At 38.5% G+C, this 18,463-nt stretch overlaps 2 protein-coding genes across 4 annotated transcripts; both read left to right on the top strand.

Annotated features, from left to right (window-relative positions):
• Positions 1–37: 37 nt before the first annotated feature.
• LOC109624954 (adhesion G-protein coupled receptor G5) lies at positions 38–9,328 on the top strand. Of its 2 annotated transcripts, XM_069536466.1 has the most exons (14): positions 38–168; positions 330–391; positions 1,429–1,653; positions 1,866–2,034; positions 2,811–2,973; positions 3,105–3,227; positions 3,346–3,468; positions 3,844–3,880; positions 4,249–4,346; positions 4,456–4,574; positions 4,916–5,181; positions 6,391–6,496; positions 7,089–7,417; positions 7,572–9,328. In XM_069536466.1, exons 2-14 carry the CDS (start codon positions 340–342, stop codon positions 7,652–7,654), a joined length of 1,893 nt encoding a protein of 630 aa, XP_069392567.1. In that variant the 5' UTR covers positions 38–168; positions 330–339; the 3' UTR covers positions 7,655–9,328. The 2 variants fall into 2 exon arrangements, with proteins under 2 accessions (XP_069392567.1, XP_019935446.2); XM_020079887.2 differs by lacking the exon at positions 38–168 and having other exon boundaries at positions 221–391.
• Positions 8,107–16,974, top strand: LOC109625018 (adhesion G protein-coupled receptor G3-like). 2 transcript variants are annotated; one of them, XM_020080021.2, is made up of 12 exons: positions 8,107–10,282; positions 10,495–10,555; positions 11,417–11,504; positions 11,758–11,886; positions 12,480–12,647; positions 12,734–12,782; positions 12,876–12,967; positions 13,358–13,476; positions 14,390–14,670; positions 15,282–15,384; positions 15,540–15,859; positions 15,960–16,974. In XM_020080021.2, exons 1-12 carry the CDS (start codon positions 10,228–10,230, stop codon positions 16,067–16,069), a joined length of 1,575 nt encoding a protein of 524 aa, XP_019935580.1. In that variant the 5' UTR covers positions 8,107–10,227; the 3' UTR covers positions 16,070–16,974. The 2 variants fall into 2 exon arrangements, with proteins under 2 accessions (XP_019935580.1, XP_069392656.1); XM_069536555.1 differs by having other exon boundaries at positions 8,266–10,282; positions 11,758–11,910.
• The last annotated feature ends 1,489 nt before the right edge of the window (positions 16,975–18,463 follow it).

The raw sequence follows: 18,463 nt of genomic DNA, 5'->3' as shown, positions 1-18,463 counted from the left end.
TTGCCCCCTCATAAAGAAATATTGCATGTGATAAATGGCTCTACACAGGCACTATTGTATTTTATGTAAAGCCTCTGGTCATGAGCATCACTAGCTTATGTTTGTCAGATTCACGCTGTTTACTTCAGGAGTAAGAAGAGGACGACTCTGTGTCCACTGAGTGTTCATGTAAGTCTTTTATTCATTTATTATCACATAGTTGAGGTATTATTGTGATTTTACTGTCAAAATACTTTGATTTAATGAATCTATCATTGTAAATAGTTTTATAGATGATTTCAAATGTAAAACTGAGAGACTTATATTCATTCTGTTGGTCCCACATTCAGAGGAATCACAATGCTTCCCTTACTACTGATACTGCTGTTGCCATTATCACTAGCTGATCAAGGTAAGCATCGCAGCTTTACTAGTATAGAAATATATATTTTTTATTTTTTGGGAATTATACTGTATACTTGCTACAAACCTGAATGAAGTGCAAACCTGGAAAAAAACGTGTAACGTGAATAGCACTCAGTTGAGAGCTGAATGAAGGCCCAACAGTCCCCTCATGAAACCACATTTTAATTCCTTACATTAGGATTTGTATCTGGATCTGTAGCAAATCGCACAAACTCATAAATACCAGTCCCCAAACAGTTGTTTTTTTCATCAATGAGTTCTTCTCTGAGAAATCAACGAAAATGCTGAACACCCTTTCTGGTGATGCTAAACAATGTGAAAAAAAACTTTCCAGGATCTGCATCTGCACCTGAATTTATCGACTCTAACTTGGGTCATGGCACAAACCCCGACAAAATGTCTTACAAATTGTTTGAGGAGTTTTTTGCATAGTCCTGCTAATGAACAGATAGAAAACATAACCTCACTCGCAGGGTTAACTATCATCTTATTACAATCAAAGAAGCACTAAAATTCTCACATTGAGCAATTATCTATCTACCACAGCAGAATCGACTGAGAAATGTTTCCAGGGGCAATAACTGAAAGCTCAATGCTTATACCTAAGAGGACTAGAAAACGAATGTGCCTCAGATTGCTCTGTCAACCGACTGTTAAGTGGAAAAGTCCTTTGCACTTTTCTTTTTTGTACAAAGAATACAATTATAATGAGACAAAGTACATTCCAGGATACTATTCATTACATCTTTCTCTATTTTTATTGATTTCTGATAAGTAACAGTGCATACAGTCCAAACTAGGTGCTTTCTTGAAGAATGTTTTAACATTTTCATAATGAGTAGTGTATCTTTCTGTTAATCATGGTCTCAGTTGATGTATTATGAATCTGAAAATGTTTGAACACGTGTGTATGGGCATCTAATTTTTTCCACACATTGAAGTAGCCACTAAATCATTAAGAACAAGACAAGTTATTTCCTGTGTGGAATTTGTGTTCTGTTGTTGTCTTTCTGTTCTGTTTAGTATGTATCAACATTACAAAGGCTTACAACATGAGCGTCAGTGTAACAAACGGTTCCATCGTTGATAACCGGTCCAGTGAGGTGAAATGCAAGGCGGGTGCGGATGGATCGCCCTGCATCTTTCGATGCACGTTCAACAACATGACATGGTTCAGTGGATCGTCTGTTTGCTTGGACGCCACAGTGACAGAATCCCCTACCAAGGTTGATTATACCATACAACAGTGTAAGTAAACTTCCTCTAGAGAAGACTGCTGACTCTGCATAGAGGTGTTAAAGGGTGGGCACCACTGCCACCTACAGTATGAGGTGCAAAAACACGCACACACACACGCATAGCATCAGAATGTGTTCAGAGATACAGCAGTTGATTCATATTGATGGAAATCTGTTATCTTATGTCTGCATCTAATATGTGAATCTTGTGTTTCTTCACAGACAGCAATTGTACTTTATACTTGTGCACGGCCAGCAACATCTTGCCAATGATTAAGGTTCTAAATAGAAACGGCTCCTACCAGAGGCAAATGATGCAACTCTTATACATCAGAGATTCCTGTGAACAACTCTTCAACAATGACATGGACGTTAAGAAGGCCTTCTTAAAGTAAGTGTGCTGCTGAAAAGAATAAACTGTGTCATTCATTCATATCGTTTTCTGTTTTATTTTTAGCCATGCGAGAGTCATGGTTCTAGGGACAGCAATAAACCATATTTACACCATTTTCCTCTGACATCACGTTCAGAGTGGGAATCTGGGAAGCAGTTTAATGTTGTCCTGCTGAGATCTAAGTGTATAAGTTGTGTTAACACAAAAAGCTAACATTATTCACACGAGGGCTGTGTTTATATTGAAACATCACTGCAAATCTTGCACTAATTTCTTTGATTGTAAAGCTGCTTTCAGACATGCGATTGTGTGAGGGAGAGACTCCAGCCAGACCAAGAATGTCAGAGTGGGCTCATGTGAGAACACAGCATAAGAACCTCAGCAGGATTGTCTTTGCAGTTGCTGATCAGTTGGGGACCTGTTAAGTGAAACAAGTTTGTCAGATTCCCTATGTTTACATAACATTTAAACCTGGACCATGGCAGAACAACATTATTCTGTTCATAACAGCATTTGAGCATCCCTGAGCATGAAGTCAGAGGAAAATGGCCACCGTGTGAACAAACCATGTGGTCCAGATTAAAATATCTTAACATTTAAATACCTTAAGATTGAGATTCACCAGAGGGGTGAATCCTGTGGAGGATTTGTTGCTGTTGTGAACCCATCTGAGCAAAGAACCTCCGGTTGAGGAGAAAGTCTGGACCCATTCCTCCATAGGTCATGTCTGAAAACAGCTTATCTCTCTATCATTCATTCATTCTTGGTTGCAGTGCGGAGAAACATATAATCCACAACATCATGGGTGCATGCCAGTTTGAGACTGAGGGCAGCATGACTTACAACCTGAAGGCCCTTTTCCTGGATGTGTTGAAGATCAGTGTGGCTGGCCTCAACTCCTCTGGAACCAGCTGGATCCGGGTCGAAGTTCCACAGGTACGCAAGTTGTGATCAAGGTGTCGCTGACGAGTGTAAAGGGAACGATCCTGATTATGATAGCATGAATTTGGCGAATGCGTTAATGTCTTTGTTACATTACATCATCTTCTTCTCATATCTACCTTTAGCTGCTGCCGCAGACTGAGTCATCTGTCTCTGAGATTTTGCTGCCTGTGTATTCCCTACAATCCATCCCAGATGAGGAGAGGATTATTGGTTTGGTCAGCTACATGCAACAGGACATGTTCAAAGTATATATATGTTCTTTTTTAATCGTGCATTAATCCATCCGGAAAAAATTATCTTTCAATCCATAAATATTATACCAACATATACCTGTATATGAATGCTGTGTTTACTCCTCATTAGTTTAAACAGGAGAATATCTCATCAATGGTTCTCAGGATTGAACTACTGGGTGGACGACGCTTATATAATCTAAAAGTGCCAATCAAGATGACGTTCAGAGTTGCTACACACAAAGTCGTGAATGTAAGTCTATGAGTTTATGTTTGATTTATTGTCTGATGGTTAACTGTGGGCCTAAGGACACGTAGTTGCTCAACGTACAGACTTTGAAAATATGAACTTAACAAATAAGACTGACTTGATTTTAACATTGCTGAAGCTTAAGTGGTGTTTTTGTAACTTGGTTCAAACTTACTAGCGTAGCACAGAAGAATTTCTCTTTTAAAAGAAATGAAAAGACAAAAACTGTTTCACAGGATTTGATCCCAGCACTGTATCTCTGGGATTTTTCAGTATTTTGTCAAACTTGTTGGGTAAACTCGTTGAATGGTGTAATATGTATGGTCTTTATAGAGAATGTGAACTTCAAAGCAGCTCTACATGTTTGTATTTTTACAGAATGATGTCTTACTGTGTCACTATTTTGATGAACACGGTAGGTGTATGATACTTTTTGCTTATGAATACACATTAAAGCACTGAAATTGTATTTTAGTCACTATTTATGACCTCACCTACACTTTAAAAAAGATACAAAAAATCCTATATATACATATATATATGTGATGAATGGCTTTTGTAGGTGACTTTTGGTGCATGTGTGTGCAGTTTTATACATCATAGATATATTTGCATGTGGAATCAAATAGTCCTGATGCCAAAAAGAAAATAACATTTACACTGAGAGGTTTAATAAATATAGTTTAAATGACAAAAGGTGGATTTTTATGCCCTTTACTGGGATTATGTTGCGTACCAACAGACGTGGGCCTAATTAGCTAAGTGTATTTTTCATGTGCCCAGCTTGGCTCTGGAAAACAGATGGATGTCAGACTGACAGCAACAACCAAAGTGACATTATTTGCAGCTGCAACCATACAACAGCTTTTGCCGTCCTACTGGTAAGAGACACACTTAATTTGACGTTCCTGGTATATAAATCTTACATCTCTGACCTGGTTCTAAATGTTAGCCTGTAACTTGCAGACACTTCCCAATTTTTGTCTTTAGACAAGAACAAAACAACTTGCAGAGGTCCACTGGAAAATTCTGTCATACATCAGTTACATAGGCTGTAGCCTGTCAGCCTTCTTCGCTGCTTTGTCCATCCTGTTGTATGTCTTTAGTCGGTAGGTCTATTCTTTTCAGTTCATGTAAATACACATTCCCAGAGCACTTTATTAAGAACACCATAATACAGGTTCTGCATGAGGCCTTTATTCTCTCCATAGTTGTAAGGAGTGGTTTTATTTAAATATCTATAACATAAAACAGAAGATTAAAATGGTCTAAAATGCAACAGTCACATTCTCTGAGGATTCAGCTTTATTTGTATTTTACATCGCAGCACTGCTTTTACATATCAAGAAATGACACATCCAGAATCCTGTCTGATTATCAGAGGCCACCATCTAACCTGCTCCTGTAGATATGTAGATATACTTCTGATCTACTTCTCTCTCTTCCCCAGAAACAAAATGGATTATTCCATTTCTATTCATGTATCTCTGAGCGGGGCCTTATTTCTGCTCAATTCAACCTTCCTGCTGACTGAGTGGGGGGCCAGGGTGGAGCCAGACTGGGTGTGTGTGTTTGTTGCAGCTTTTATGCATTACTCCTTGCTCTGCTGTTTCACCTGGATGGCTATCGAGGCACTTCACCTCTATCTCCTGCTAATAAAGGTGTTTAACACCTACTACAAACACTACCTGGTCAAGCTGTCCCTAGTTGGATGGGGTGAGTATTGCTAGAGCACCTATGTTGATGTGCTGTGATGACAGCATTGTGACAACAGTTTATCTGAGAACGCTGACAGGAATTGCAAGACACATGACACAGTAATAAAGGAAACTTTTTATGAGGAACTTTCAGTCTCTGTTTCACAGAGAGCTGTATGAACCAGGGGTTAGATTTAATTTTATTGTTGGTTCTTCAATGCCTTGTTTTATAAAATAAGATAAGATGTACCGATGTACATTTAATGATCCTCCATATATATTATTTCTGAACATTAGAGCAGGGTAAAAAGATCCATGATATCTAATATTGAGTTTTCTCATAGTTTTCCTGCATACTTGTTTCTTTCAATAAAACTTACTCAGTTTTTCAGAGTGACTGAATTAAGCTTCCCAGCATGCTCTGGTGTGTTTAAGTAAAATGTGTGCTTCATATCATACCAGATACATGGTCATTAGTGTTTCTATTCATCACATTGTTTCTAGTAGCTTACAGTGGCTGTGTGAAAGAATGCATTTTGTACCATGAGTAAAGTTATGGATGGTATGTGAGGACATGGACAATATTACTGGAATACCAGTTGTTCAACTAAAGAGTTCTTCCCTCAGTAGACCCCCATAGCTTGCCAAGTATAGAATGGATATTTCATTTAAAATTAAACAGTTCAGTAACACTTTAAATTACGGAACACACAAAGTGAACATATCCAAGCACTGGATTGTAATTCATGTACAACAACTTCCTTACTTACCATCAATAAGCAGTAATTAGGAGGTTATTAAGGAAAAACTGTTAATCAATGGAGTAGTTGCAGGATAAGGTCATTCAGAATAAGGCTTTAATAAGTGCTTTATAATGACTAATAAAGAGCCGATATGCCTCTAATATCCATGCTAATAAGCAGCTAGTTAATGGTTGATATGTGTTCCCGAATATAAAGTGTTACCAACAGTTCCTACTTTCTTTCTATAGGCACAGCACAGTATATAATGCAACTTATCTTTATTAAGTTAATGTCCACTTCATTGATGTCAATTGATGACACCAGCTTATGTTTACTTTATTTTTCTGTTATTGCCTTAACAATATTTTGGGATTTTGTTTTATTCCGCAACAAACTCCAAAATAGCAAGTTTGTGTGTGTGTGTGTGTGTGTGTGTGTGTGTGTGTGTGTGTGTGTGTGTGTGTGTGTGTGTGTGTAATTCTCAGGCATCCCTGGTGTAATTGTGGCAGTCTCTTTGGCAGTGAAGGACGTCAAACAGTTTTATGGAGTTACACAAATGAGCATGGCTGATACAAACCAAACTAATGCCATGTGAGTAAATTGTAAATTGTTTTAGGCAAGACAACATTCATATTCTTTTTTTGATTGATAAATGGATCCAAAACATATAACAAAATCAGGCCATTGAATACATATTTTGCATAATTTTTTAAAACATACGTTTATATGTATAATATATTTCATATGTTTTTTCTGCATATGACAAACACCTTATTATTTCAACACAAATATCACAGATATGTTCTGATTTATATGAAATGTGCTGTATACCATATAAAAAACACTGCACACATACAGTACATATGGTAGGTATTGTATACAATTTAATATGAAAACGGTTGCAAATGTATTATAGCTAGATGTCGTTACATCAAGTCTAGTTTATATTGATTAAATAAAGCTGATGCCTGTGACATTCAAATTATAGGATTTAAATTATGAAATTACACCATTGTTACAAGGAAAAGTAATAAACTATATGGCTACTGTTGAATCATTTCATAAAACTGTTGAAGATAGTAACTTGACTATATGAATGTTCCCCTGTATACCCACAGATCTGTCTTCTCTGCCATATAATGAGACTATAAAATGAACTGTGGGTTACCTGTTTTCCCCACAGCTGCTGGATCACAGATGACTCCTTCTTCTACTCTGTGAACCTGGTGTATTTCACCCTCATATTCATTTTCAACTCTGGCATACTGATATCAGTGGCCTCAAGGATCTGTAAGATGCAGCAAATGTTAAGCAGCACCTCGAAGCTTGGAACAGGGACTGAGGGAGATGCACGGAAAGACCCAGATAAGATGAGTGTGTCCTACAAGAGTGGCCTCACTGTGCTGGGTCTCACCTGCCTGATGGGGACCACCTGGGGCCTCGCCTTTCTGGGCTCAGGATACGTCAACTACCCCATCCTCTACCTGTTCTGCATCCTGAACTCCACACAAGGTCAGTTTGTGTCTGTATTGTTTGGTTTGAATGGCGTTTGTCTCTGAGGGCTTTTGATTTGTCTCATGCTATCCCACTGAATCAGGAATATATTGGCCTGTTAAGCTTGTCTTGAAGCAGCATTTAAACCCACCTTTTGTGTCTCTTTGTCAAGGTGTCTGTATCTTCTTATGGATCTGTCTGTCAGCCAAGAAGCAGAGGAAGCAAGAAATGGAGGACAGGATGACTTCTGATTAAATCCCCTCTCATCACCGGCTTCTGTCTGGATGATAAAACCCTGTGATTGTAACTTCCCTTATAGTCCCCTCCTATGTAACCTTCTGTCATTGGACCTCTCCTGCTTACATTATATGTTAGTCCTGTAATTCACAAGCACGCTGTAAGCTTCCATTCACATGCAGATGACACACAACTGTATTTGTATCTCTTCTGAATAACTCTGATCAAGTTGGTGTTCAGACTTAAAATGCTGGAAGGCTCAACATTTCTTGCAGTTAGATATTGACAAGACTAAGGTAATGACTGTGACACACTCACTACCCACACTTTAAAGCAAAACCTTGGTGTCATGTTTGATAATGACCTCACCTTAAATATTCACATTCAACACAATCACAAAAGAAATTGTTGTTCATGCATTCATTTCCTCTTGTGTGGATCACTGTAATTTAGAGTTCCCATAAATAACCAGACTTCTCAAGAAACCTCCAGAGCGGCTGGATGGGCCGATTCATCCTGGGGGCTGCCCGCTGCTGGTTGGTTCCCTTTTGCAACTTCCTGCAGTTAAACGTGTCTGGGGTTTCCAGCCGTCCGATGACAGCAACTTGACAGCAACTTGACAGCAACTTGACAGCAGTGCCTAAGTTCTGTGCTCGGTTTTCAAACCTTTGTGATTACGATTGCTTTGTGAGTGTTTGTTAGGTCCCGTACTCTAGGTTCATTTAGTAATATTTATGTATATATTGTAATTAATCCCATTCATTGTTCGTTTGTAAATAGCATGAAGGGTTGAGCTGCCTTGGTTTGTTTGTCATTTTTCTCCTGTTTTGCTGTGTTTTAGAGAGTTAGGTCTATTCAATGTCTATGGTTTATTTTTCTTTGAGGAGATAGAGTCTTTGGTTTGTTGTTTTGATCTGGGTTCACCCTGAGTAACAATCGTTTTCAGTTTGCTGTCAAGTTTCACTGCTTTGTGTGAGTAGTAAATTACCTAGATACTGAATATCAGTTGTCTGGCTTTAGGGACTGGGGAGAGAACAGGTTTTTATACTTTTATACTGCGCTCCTACCCCCTAGACAGGAGCGTACCACTCCCTGTCTGGCTAACTCCTCATCCTCTTTCAAATCTATTGTAGAGACACATTTTGATAGATGTGCTTTCTCAGGAGTTGGGTTCTGAATTCACTTTCGACTTTTTAATATAATTTATTTACTTACTTTTAATCTAGCCCTGACCTTACTGACTGTGTTTCCTTTATTTGGTTTTTACTTACTTGTAAAGCACCGTATAAAAAAAATGTTTCCTCTATTAACCTACTTTAAAGGTTCAGTGTGATTTGGGTGAAGAGAATCTATCGGTAGAAATATTTTTTTTACTAATGTGTTTTATCTAAATTGTATGAATTGTTGTTTTCTCTACCGTAGAAAAGGCCCTCTATATTTCATTACATCAGGAGGGGGTCCTCTCTACGAAGGCTGCCATGTTTTTTACAGTAGTCCAGACTGGACAAACTAAACACCTTTTGAGTTTTATTGACAACTGAAGGACATCACAGGTTCTCTGTCATGTTTGGAATATGAGGGTGACATGAGGGGTATTCAGCTGCAACATGCAACTTCAACACTAGGTATCACTAAATTGTGACACTGAACCTTTAAATTATTGTGTAGTTGAATAAAGTTTTCAATAATTAATATGTGAGACTGAAAAGTTTTAATCAAACGAAATCACATAGTAGAAATGTGTAGTAAAATATGTATGAGAGAGTGAAAAGCTACCCTTATGTGTGTCTTGATGTTGATTCTGCTGAATTTTATTTGCATTAAAATCCCCACAGAAGAATTCACAAATTGAAGCTTGGCCAAGGAGAAAATCAGAATTCATCCATACAACATCTGTGCATGATGCTCTCTCAGATTCTGAAGTCTACTTTCCTGCAGTCACACTTTAAACCCCAACAGATCTTTTAATCTATGGGTGTGCTTGTTCCTAAACAATCAAATGTATTTTCTAGTTATGGAGACAGTATATCCTGCTTACGCAGTCTCATATCTGTGACGTCAAGGGAATGAAGGCTTTGACCTTCGCCAAGCTCTCGCACTTCCCAAACACACAGCCTGTGGCACTATGCCCCAGAAAGGACAAGAGACCGTGTCTGTGAAAAGTCAATGACAGTTCTGAGTTTCGCTTCCCTAGCAGAATAATGTTGATACTTCAAGTCTGGTCTGTTTCTTTTATGTTGCGTATGAAAAACTTCCTCTTTCTCAAGGGAGATTCTAATGTTGAGGATTTTGTTGTTTTACAATACAGATATGAGCAACTGCAAGTAGTGGAGATTTTCATGTTGATCTACTACTTATCTATAAATCCACAATACTTTAATAGGCAGATAAAATGAATTACCTTAACATCAGCAGCTCACAAATATTAGATTACAGAAGATGTTCGTAGAATGGTTAACAGCATCTGATATGAATCATTTCCTGTTCCCATGACATTTCCTCCTCCTCCGTCGTGGTAATAACCATATGATGCAGATGTTCTGTCAGCAGTCCAACGCTGTGCCTGGACAGTATCATCATATGTGGCAGACATGACTTGGATTTTTCTTGTCACTCTTTCTTGGCTTTCTACAGCTCAAGCTGCCAGTAAGTATTTTCACCTGGTTCCTGGTTGTGATTATAGTGTGTGTCTTATGGTTGTGTGCTTGTGTGTTAAATACCATTCAAAACTTTTAAGGTCGGGGATTGTCAAATCAAACAATAATTGATCCTCATCTTTTCACTGGAGCAACTCTTATCTAATTCAACTTTCCATATATTGTAGTATTATTGACTATGTTTGTGTCTGTCACTAACAGATTGGTGTAAAGACGTCCTCAGAGAGTGCTATCAAAATGATCAAAGTACCCCCTGGACCAGGTAACTCATAAAACAGCCTGAGCTGCTGCTGTAGGTCTCAGGCTTCTCTTTTTGAAGGGTAACATATCTTTCTCCTACACAAGTGAATACATGTGATTGTCCTTTGCCTTCTAATGAATGCTGGAGTAGCTTGGACACAATTATCATAATTTACCATATTGTTGTAAATGAAAAGGCTGTTGGCTGAACGCACATGTCTTCCTCTGTATATATCAGTGTTTTATAATAGCTTCTGATCGACATTGTCTATACATGTCAAAGATTTTTACTCAACAGTTATGTTGTATATGAGCTAAAGACAACTTAGCTGTGTCATTTTTGTTCAGCTCCACACCCAACTTCATGCACGCACAGTGACACACTGATCTCTACCGATCACAAACATTGACATTAATTCATTTTCGCTAGCGAATCATCAAGTATTAGCCGGTCTCTGGAAAAGAGGATTGAAAGACCACTGGCTGAAGTGACTACAGTCGCTGTGTTGTCCACAAAACCATCAGCTCTGGGAATTTCACTGTCTTCTCCAGGAGCTGTGTATGGATGACTGTCTTTTCCAGTGCTAACTAAGACTTACAAGTAACTGGTTTGATCCCCCTTTAGCTCGGGTTGATGTCAGGGCAGATTCCAGTGAGTTTAATTATGAGCACTGGTTTGCTTTTGCAACATTGCGTCAGGCAGATTTTCACCCAAAGACATAAATGATAAACGATAGACATAAATGACTCAATGGATAAGAATTTTGCATCTCTACTTGTGTATCCAATTGAAAAAAATTAAAAAAACTTCAAGGTAGTAGCATCAGTATTTACTACTTTATAACTTCATGATTGCTAAATAATGTGACATATGTGTTGGTAGGTGTTATGAGAGAAGAATTTCAACCTGTTTTCAAGGACGCCATTTTATGCAAGACTTCATTCTTCAGTTGGTGAACTCATCTATAGAGGTGAGGCCATGTGACTGGCCCCCCGGCTCTTGTCTCGTCTCGTTCACAATTGTTTTTTTTAATTGGAGGTCAATGTATCTTTTATGTTTTAACCACTAACAAATAAGAAAAAGTTAAAAAAAAGAAGTAGTAACTAATGTGTTTTCTTCTAACGTGCATAAAATAGAGCAATTTAAGTGATCACATCAACAAATTCAATCAAATGGATTTTAAGCATTATTTGTGTGCTTTTGTGTTTACTTGTGACTTTTAGGCAGAAGTGAGTCCCACTACCAAGCACAGGGTTCACATACCATCCTCAGCTCTTCAGAGAAGCAGAGGAAATGAATCTGAGATGGAGGTGGTGCTGGTTGCCACAGTGCTCAACAGCACTTACTTTACGGTCAGTAGCCCTGAAGCTACAAAGGTATACAATACTTTCTTAATTGCCCCGAGGTGAATTTAGAAAAACCTTTAAAATCAGATGGATATGGAAAAGGACTGTGAAGCTAGGGTTGGTAATCCTGGAAAAGCTAGCAAAAGCAGGATACACTCTGAATGTATGCAACTGATATCCCACCCCCTCTCATCTGCCCCCTCGTCAAAGCTACACCCCCAAAACACAGGAATGCACACACTGTCCGAAAACAGCCAGAAGCCGATTTTTCTGTTAGTTTGATGGCTGTAGAAACGTGAAGAGGATTTCAACAAATAAGATAAAAAAAACTGTTTTAAATACCAACCCTACCTTTAATGTTTTTATGCAGTCAAATAGGCTTCTACTTTAAGTATGATTATACAAGGTAACACTTTCCCATCATGCTGATATGCATTGATTTCCGTGAGCTGTGCACTCCAATCAGCAGCTATGTACCATGACATTGATGAAAAGTCATTACTCCTGAATTGTTGAAATTCATCTTCATGTATTGGAAGCTGATTGAATTAACCATAATGCCCTGTACCCCCTGTGCCACATCTGTCTTGTCATTGCAGGTGGGTCCTCACCGTACAAAAGCAACAAGGGGAGCGTTCATACCCAACCAGCGTGAACACATGCAAGGCACTGTTATGGGAGGGTTAGTGCTGGCAGTGAAGGCAGGGAGACAGTCTGTCAGAAACCTGCCTCAACCCGTTAAACTAACCTTCACACAGAGCAAACAGGTAAAATGGTCAAATGATAAAGCAACAAGAGCTAATATTGGCAATAAAATCCCTCCGGTCTAGTTTGACTTTTGAATATGTTTCAGATGGAGAACCGGACTTGTGTGTTTTGGCAGGAGTTAGATGATGGAACAGGTGAATGGTGTGTCATCAGAATTTGTGCTCTTAAATAGACAATTTACAAATTACAATTGTGCGTGTGTGTGTGTATGTGTGTGTGTGGTTTAGGTAACTGGATCACAGATGGCTGTTATACCAGTGACATTGGTGCCGAGGTTATTTGCAGCTGCAACCACCTCAGTTTCTTTGCTGTGCTAGTGGTAAAGTAACAACTTATTTTCTTTGAATTGTCATGCATGCTTCAAGCTCTAACTGCTATAAACTATGTGTTCCATTCAGAATGTAAAATAAATGCTGCACTGTTTTTTCCATATATAACTACTCACCATTGCTTGGACTATTTTTGATGAAAATTAGTGTCCTCTTGCACATTAAATACAAATAATTATAATTTTTGTATACCATACCTGTCTATATATCCATATACAGTATATGTACTTGCAACAAGTGAATTTCCCTGGGGTGTTTATCTTATCTACTCCAGTTATAATGTGTAGATTAAAAAGCCTTTGAAGAGTAGTGCAGCTGTTCAAAACCAAATCTACTAATGCGACCTCCTCCCGATTTTTGATATATTTTCTTTGTTCCAGAACCCTGTATTATCAGTGGATGAAACTCATTCTACGACTCTTAGCTACATCACCTACATTGGATCAGCACTCTCCGTTGTCTTCACAGTCATGAGCCTGATCATCTATATATGTCTACAGTGAGTTTTTTTGTGTCTTATTCTCATATTATAATTTCAACAGGGTAGATTGTAATAAATTATCATAAATGCCTGTAATAACATGATCAACAGAGGTGACATCTTCCATCCTATTTGTCAAGGAACTGAAGTGAGACATGGATGTTACCTGTGCTGCCAGTATTTTCTTCCCCTATAGAGGTCAAACCATAGGGCAGACAAATTAGCAGCTTTCAGACATGAAATGATTATGATTCTAACATGTGATGGATGCAAGGTTAAATGTTAGACGGTTGTTTTAGATTAAAGAGATTTATTAGTAACCGTTAACCACATGGGAATGGAAACTGTGCATGTTCTCTTTTAAAACAGCCCAAAGGAAATATGCACCGCTACTTATATTTAACTAAAATTGGCAGCTGCATGCACATAGTCACATAGCGGATACCTGAGTGTAGCTTTTGTGGGACCACTTTGAGATATTCACGTTTCAAATAGCAGGACCCCTCTCATCACTAGTTTCTGTTAATGAAACCAAAAAATTTGAAATGAATCACCGCTTGCCTGGTGGTTAAACAACATATGAAACCCCCCATCTGCATGCATCCTCTCCACAACAAAACTAATAGAAATGTGTCAAAAAAGTGTGTCAAACAGCTACAAGTGCTTTGTATCTCTTTTTGTGAGGCTGGACAACCACATTTTGCAAGACATGTATTCTGTGCCCCAGAAGAGAGAATCAGGAACAGTGTTAAGTGTGGTTAAGTGGTCAGTCAATCTGCAACGACTCAACAGAAAATCTAATTTAGCATTAAAAGTGTATGACTAACATCTTTTTTGCCCAAGATGCCAAGTTTATAGAAGTCCACTGGGCTCATGGGATTATGCTGATACAAAGATGATCATAATATTCTGTCTGCTGTTTGTCTTTCAGACGGCGGCGTCCAGAGAAGGTCATCAGTGTGCACATGCATCTGGCAGGGGCACTGCTCTGCCTCCACCTCAGCTTCCTGCTGAGCTGCTTCTGGGTATGGCTGCTCGACGAGAAGGAGGAAGGCTGGGTGTGTTTCTCCCTGGGCCTCTTTTTGCACTGGTCCCTGCTGGCGACCTTCTGCTGGATGTCTCTGGAGGGATTCCACCTTTACCTCCTCCTCATTCAAGTCTTCAACATCTACGTCAGGAGATACCTGCTCAAACTCAGCTTGGTGGGATGGGGTGAGTGGTGAAATGTAACCACTTAAGTTAAAGGATTATTACGATAACGTCAGGTTTAATCATTGAATCATTGAATCACTCATTGGCTTGTGAACTGTCCAAACTACTACTACACTGCCAGACGTGTTTTAGTCTGAGATGTTTAGAATCAATGACAGAAAACACAATGCAGGTTCCTATCACATGACCTCCTTCTCAAAGAACCAGTGTGGAACGTAACATGGATAATCAATTAGAAGAGTTGCTGACCAAGTTGTCTTTTCTAATAGTTGTGTAGTTAAGTTCTGTATTTTCATTGTTGACATGAGTTATTGGAGCAATCTGCGAGAATTCTACAATCAAATGCTTCCTGTTTACACCGTGCATGTAAGTGGTCACCGGATGTACGTTTTTAGGTATGTTAGCATAGACAGGGATTAAAAGTGATTCAGAACCAAAACACTGAAAACAGTGCAGTATGGATGTAGGCGAAGGGGCCAGCAGTAGCTGTAAACAATACAGATCTCAAGACTTTTTAAGTACTGTATATCACAGAGTTTGAATTTGTAAACCTTATTTTGGTCTTTGTATTCAATTAATTAATATTATGAGTTTTTCTTGTCTGTCTGCAGGTCTGCCTACACTGATTGCAGTAGTTTGTGGAAGTTTTGGTGTTTATGGCAAATACAGTCTGAACCTGAGCGATGCCAAAAACCACAATTCAACAGCACAGATGTAAGCACTCCCTTGTGATTGATTTTAAACGTCAACCACACAGTTTACTTTGATTCTACATAACTGAACTTCAGTTACATGTATCCTCTGCTTTGTTCTGTGCCTTTTCTAATTTTGAATTTTGAATTCTCTCTCTTTTTTGTGATAACTGACAGATGCTGGGTGAGTAGCGAGTTCACACAGAGCCTTGTGGTCAGCTACATCACAACTGTGGCATTTCCATGTGTGGTCATACTGTGCAATGCATGCATGCTGGGGCTGGTGGTGTTTAAGCTGTGGCAAATTAGAGGAGGTGGTGGAGGCGCTGGCAGCAGCAATGGCTACAGGGAGGTGAAAACAGCGAACAGGTTATGGAAGGACTGTGTCACAGTGCTGGGCCTCAGCTGTGTGCTGGGGATACCCTGGGCCTTAGCGAGCACCACCTACATCTCTCTCCCTGGGATCTACCTGTTCACAATACTTAACTCCCTGCAGGGTCAGTATGAACATGATCATCAGTATATATATAAAGTACAGCAGTATGTACTATGTTGTATTTGCCATATGAATTCACAGCCTTTATTTTCCTGTCTCAGGTGTATTTATGTTCCTGTGGTCCCTGGCTTTGACTTGCAAATTTCGATCTGACAACAACTCATCAACGACTCACCCGTCCTCTCTGAAAATGTCCACTCTTAATAACTGATCTGATATATTTGCATACATGTGCGGCAAAGACTGAGGGGTACAGCGGTCGTCCTCCAACCAGAAGGTCGGCAGTTCAATCCCCAGTCTCCCCCATCTTACTTCCTTGGGCAAGATGCTGAACCCAAAATTGCCCCATAGAACAAAAACAATGTGCTGCTTATAGATGCACTGTGTGAATGAATGAATGGCAAACAGTAGTGTAAAGCACTCTGAGTGATCATCAAGACTAGAAAAGCTCTATATAAATACAAACCATTTATTTACTGTATCATCCATTGCCTATAGTAAGTGTTTACTGACCTTCAGACTGTAAATAATAATCATAAAAGAAATGAACAAAGTGGACAGTGTGAAGGAAACACGTTGTTCTGACTGTGCATTGTGTGTGAATTTTTACTAGGCCGTTTTGTTATGGAAATGCAGTTGCTTATCTTGGTTGCTGGCACACCTAAAAGCTTTGCATTGTTGTGACAGTTTGCTATTCAGTGTTCACCAAAGCTGCAATGCTGATCCATTTCAGTCAAATGACTTTGCTGTAGGAAAGCAGCTATTATCTGTTTCTTTTGAATCTCCACCAGATAAATGTCAAAGGTCACATCAGGCACATGTTACTTGTGTACAAACCCTGATTTGCTTCATATTTTTGCATGAATGTTGAATGTAAATCATGTATTGCTCGATTTGGTCATTAGTTTAGAGAGGTAAGTGTTTTGTATTCAACTTTTTTTTTAAATAGTTCTTCACCTTCTCATGGCAAAAACACACAAAACAAAACCAACAACCTCTGCAGTTTAAATTTAAAAGCCATTTTCTCTAATGTTATACATGTGATACTTTTCCCAACATGATGTCAAATGTATATTTGTATCATTGATACATCAAAAAATCATAATTTATATCTTTTCCATGGCTGTTGTCTTCATTTAAAGCTTCAGAGATAGACTTATTGACAGCTAGTGGTGAAGTTGCATGTTGCAGCTGAATCCCCCTCACCCTCCCCTTCCAAACATGAAAGAGAACCTGTGGTAGCTTCAGTTGTCTCAGTAGAGATGCCCCACCCCTGATGTAAATATAAAGTATTTAAATATAAACGGCCCATTCTCGGGTAAAGAAAACAACAATTACTGCAATTTAGGTTATTACACACTAGTGAAAACATCACTAGGATTATTTTATATTCACTATCTGCCAATAGATCTCTTTCACCTAATTCTTACACACTTAACCTTTAAATAATAAACATAGACACATTTTTTCTTCCAGGGTAACAATAGAGGAGGGTCTGGGGTTTCTACTTTAATATAATTTTTTTCAATATAATTGAATAAAATAAATCAACTCCATGGATCCCTCGCTGTTTTGATATTGAAATTTACAAATTGATTGATTGAAATTTAAGTTAATCTCCAATACCTCTGATAACCAGTGGTTTAAATCAAGGCAAATCTTCCAAACTGTACTGCTGACCCAAAATGCATGGCTCAATTTATCTGTAATCCCATGCTTGTTTATAATTTTTCATTCTTTAAACTTCCTTTTCTCCATCAAATATATAAATGTTGCTTTGCAATCAGGGTTACAGTTAATCCTGTTCTACTTAGTGGTGGTTCTTCACCGATTTTACTGAGGGGGCCAGGCTGGGGCCAGTTGTTTTGTCAGAGGGGACAACATTGAACCCAGGACAAAAGAGACAAAGACAATGTTCAAGCTTTCACCATTTTTAGTTCAGTAGCCTATATAAATAATAAAAACAATAATAACTTTATTTGTATAGCACTTATCTAAACAAGGTCTCAAAGTGCTTTATGAAGTGATAGCGCACAAAAAACACAACATAATACTTTGTTATTTGTTACATTTAGAATTTTTGAAAATTAATATATTGAAAATGAGAATTTGTAGAATGAGAGCAACTATATTATGCGGTTTTTGTGATTTTGGCAAAACGATCAACAAATGAGTCAAGATTTAAAGCATTTGCCCTCCTAGACTTGATACTTTTGCTTAGTCTCTCATCAGTTATGGTGGACCTGAGAGGGCCAAACATAGTCAACATTTATTAAACAGGATGGACAGGATATTGGATAAAGTGCAAAAAGAAAACATATTTAGGTTGGCTTCATTCTTCTTTTATTTTTTTACCCAGTTCATTAATGTTTGGAGTTAGGTTCTGTGGAAATTCTCAAGATGGAGTGAAGGTGTGCATCAGTGAGACAACTCCTTTGTTCATCTTCATCCCAGAGAAAAGCGTGTTATTTAATATCATCAAATACTCGGCGGAGAGGAGCACTCGCTCTGTGTGCATGTAGCCGGGCATTGCTCACCCTAGCTCGGCCCATGAAGCTTTTTTTTTCACAAAAAAAAAGTCTGCGTCCTATTTAAGATAGATATG

The sequence above is a fragment of the Paralichthys olivaceus genome, chromosome 1, assembly GCF_024713975.1.
Source record: "Paralichthys olivaceus isolate ysfri-2021 chromosome 1, ASM2471397v2, whole genome shotgun sequence".
NCBI classification, from domain to species: domain Eukaryota; kingdom Metazoa; phylum Chordata; class Actinopteri; order Pleuronectiformes; family Paralichthyidae; genus Paralichthys; species Paralichthys olivaceus.
This window is presented reverse-complemented; position numbering and strand designations above follow the sequence as displayed.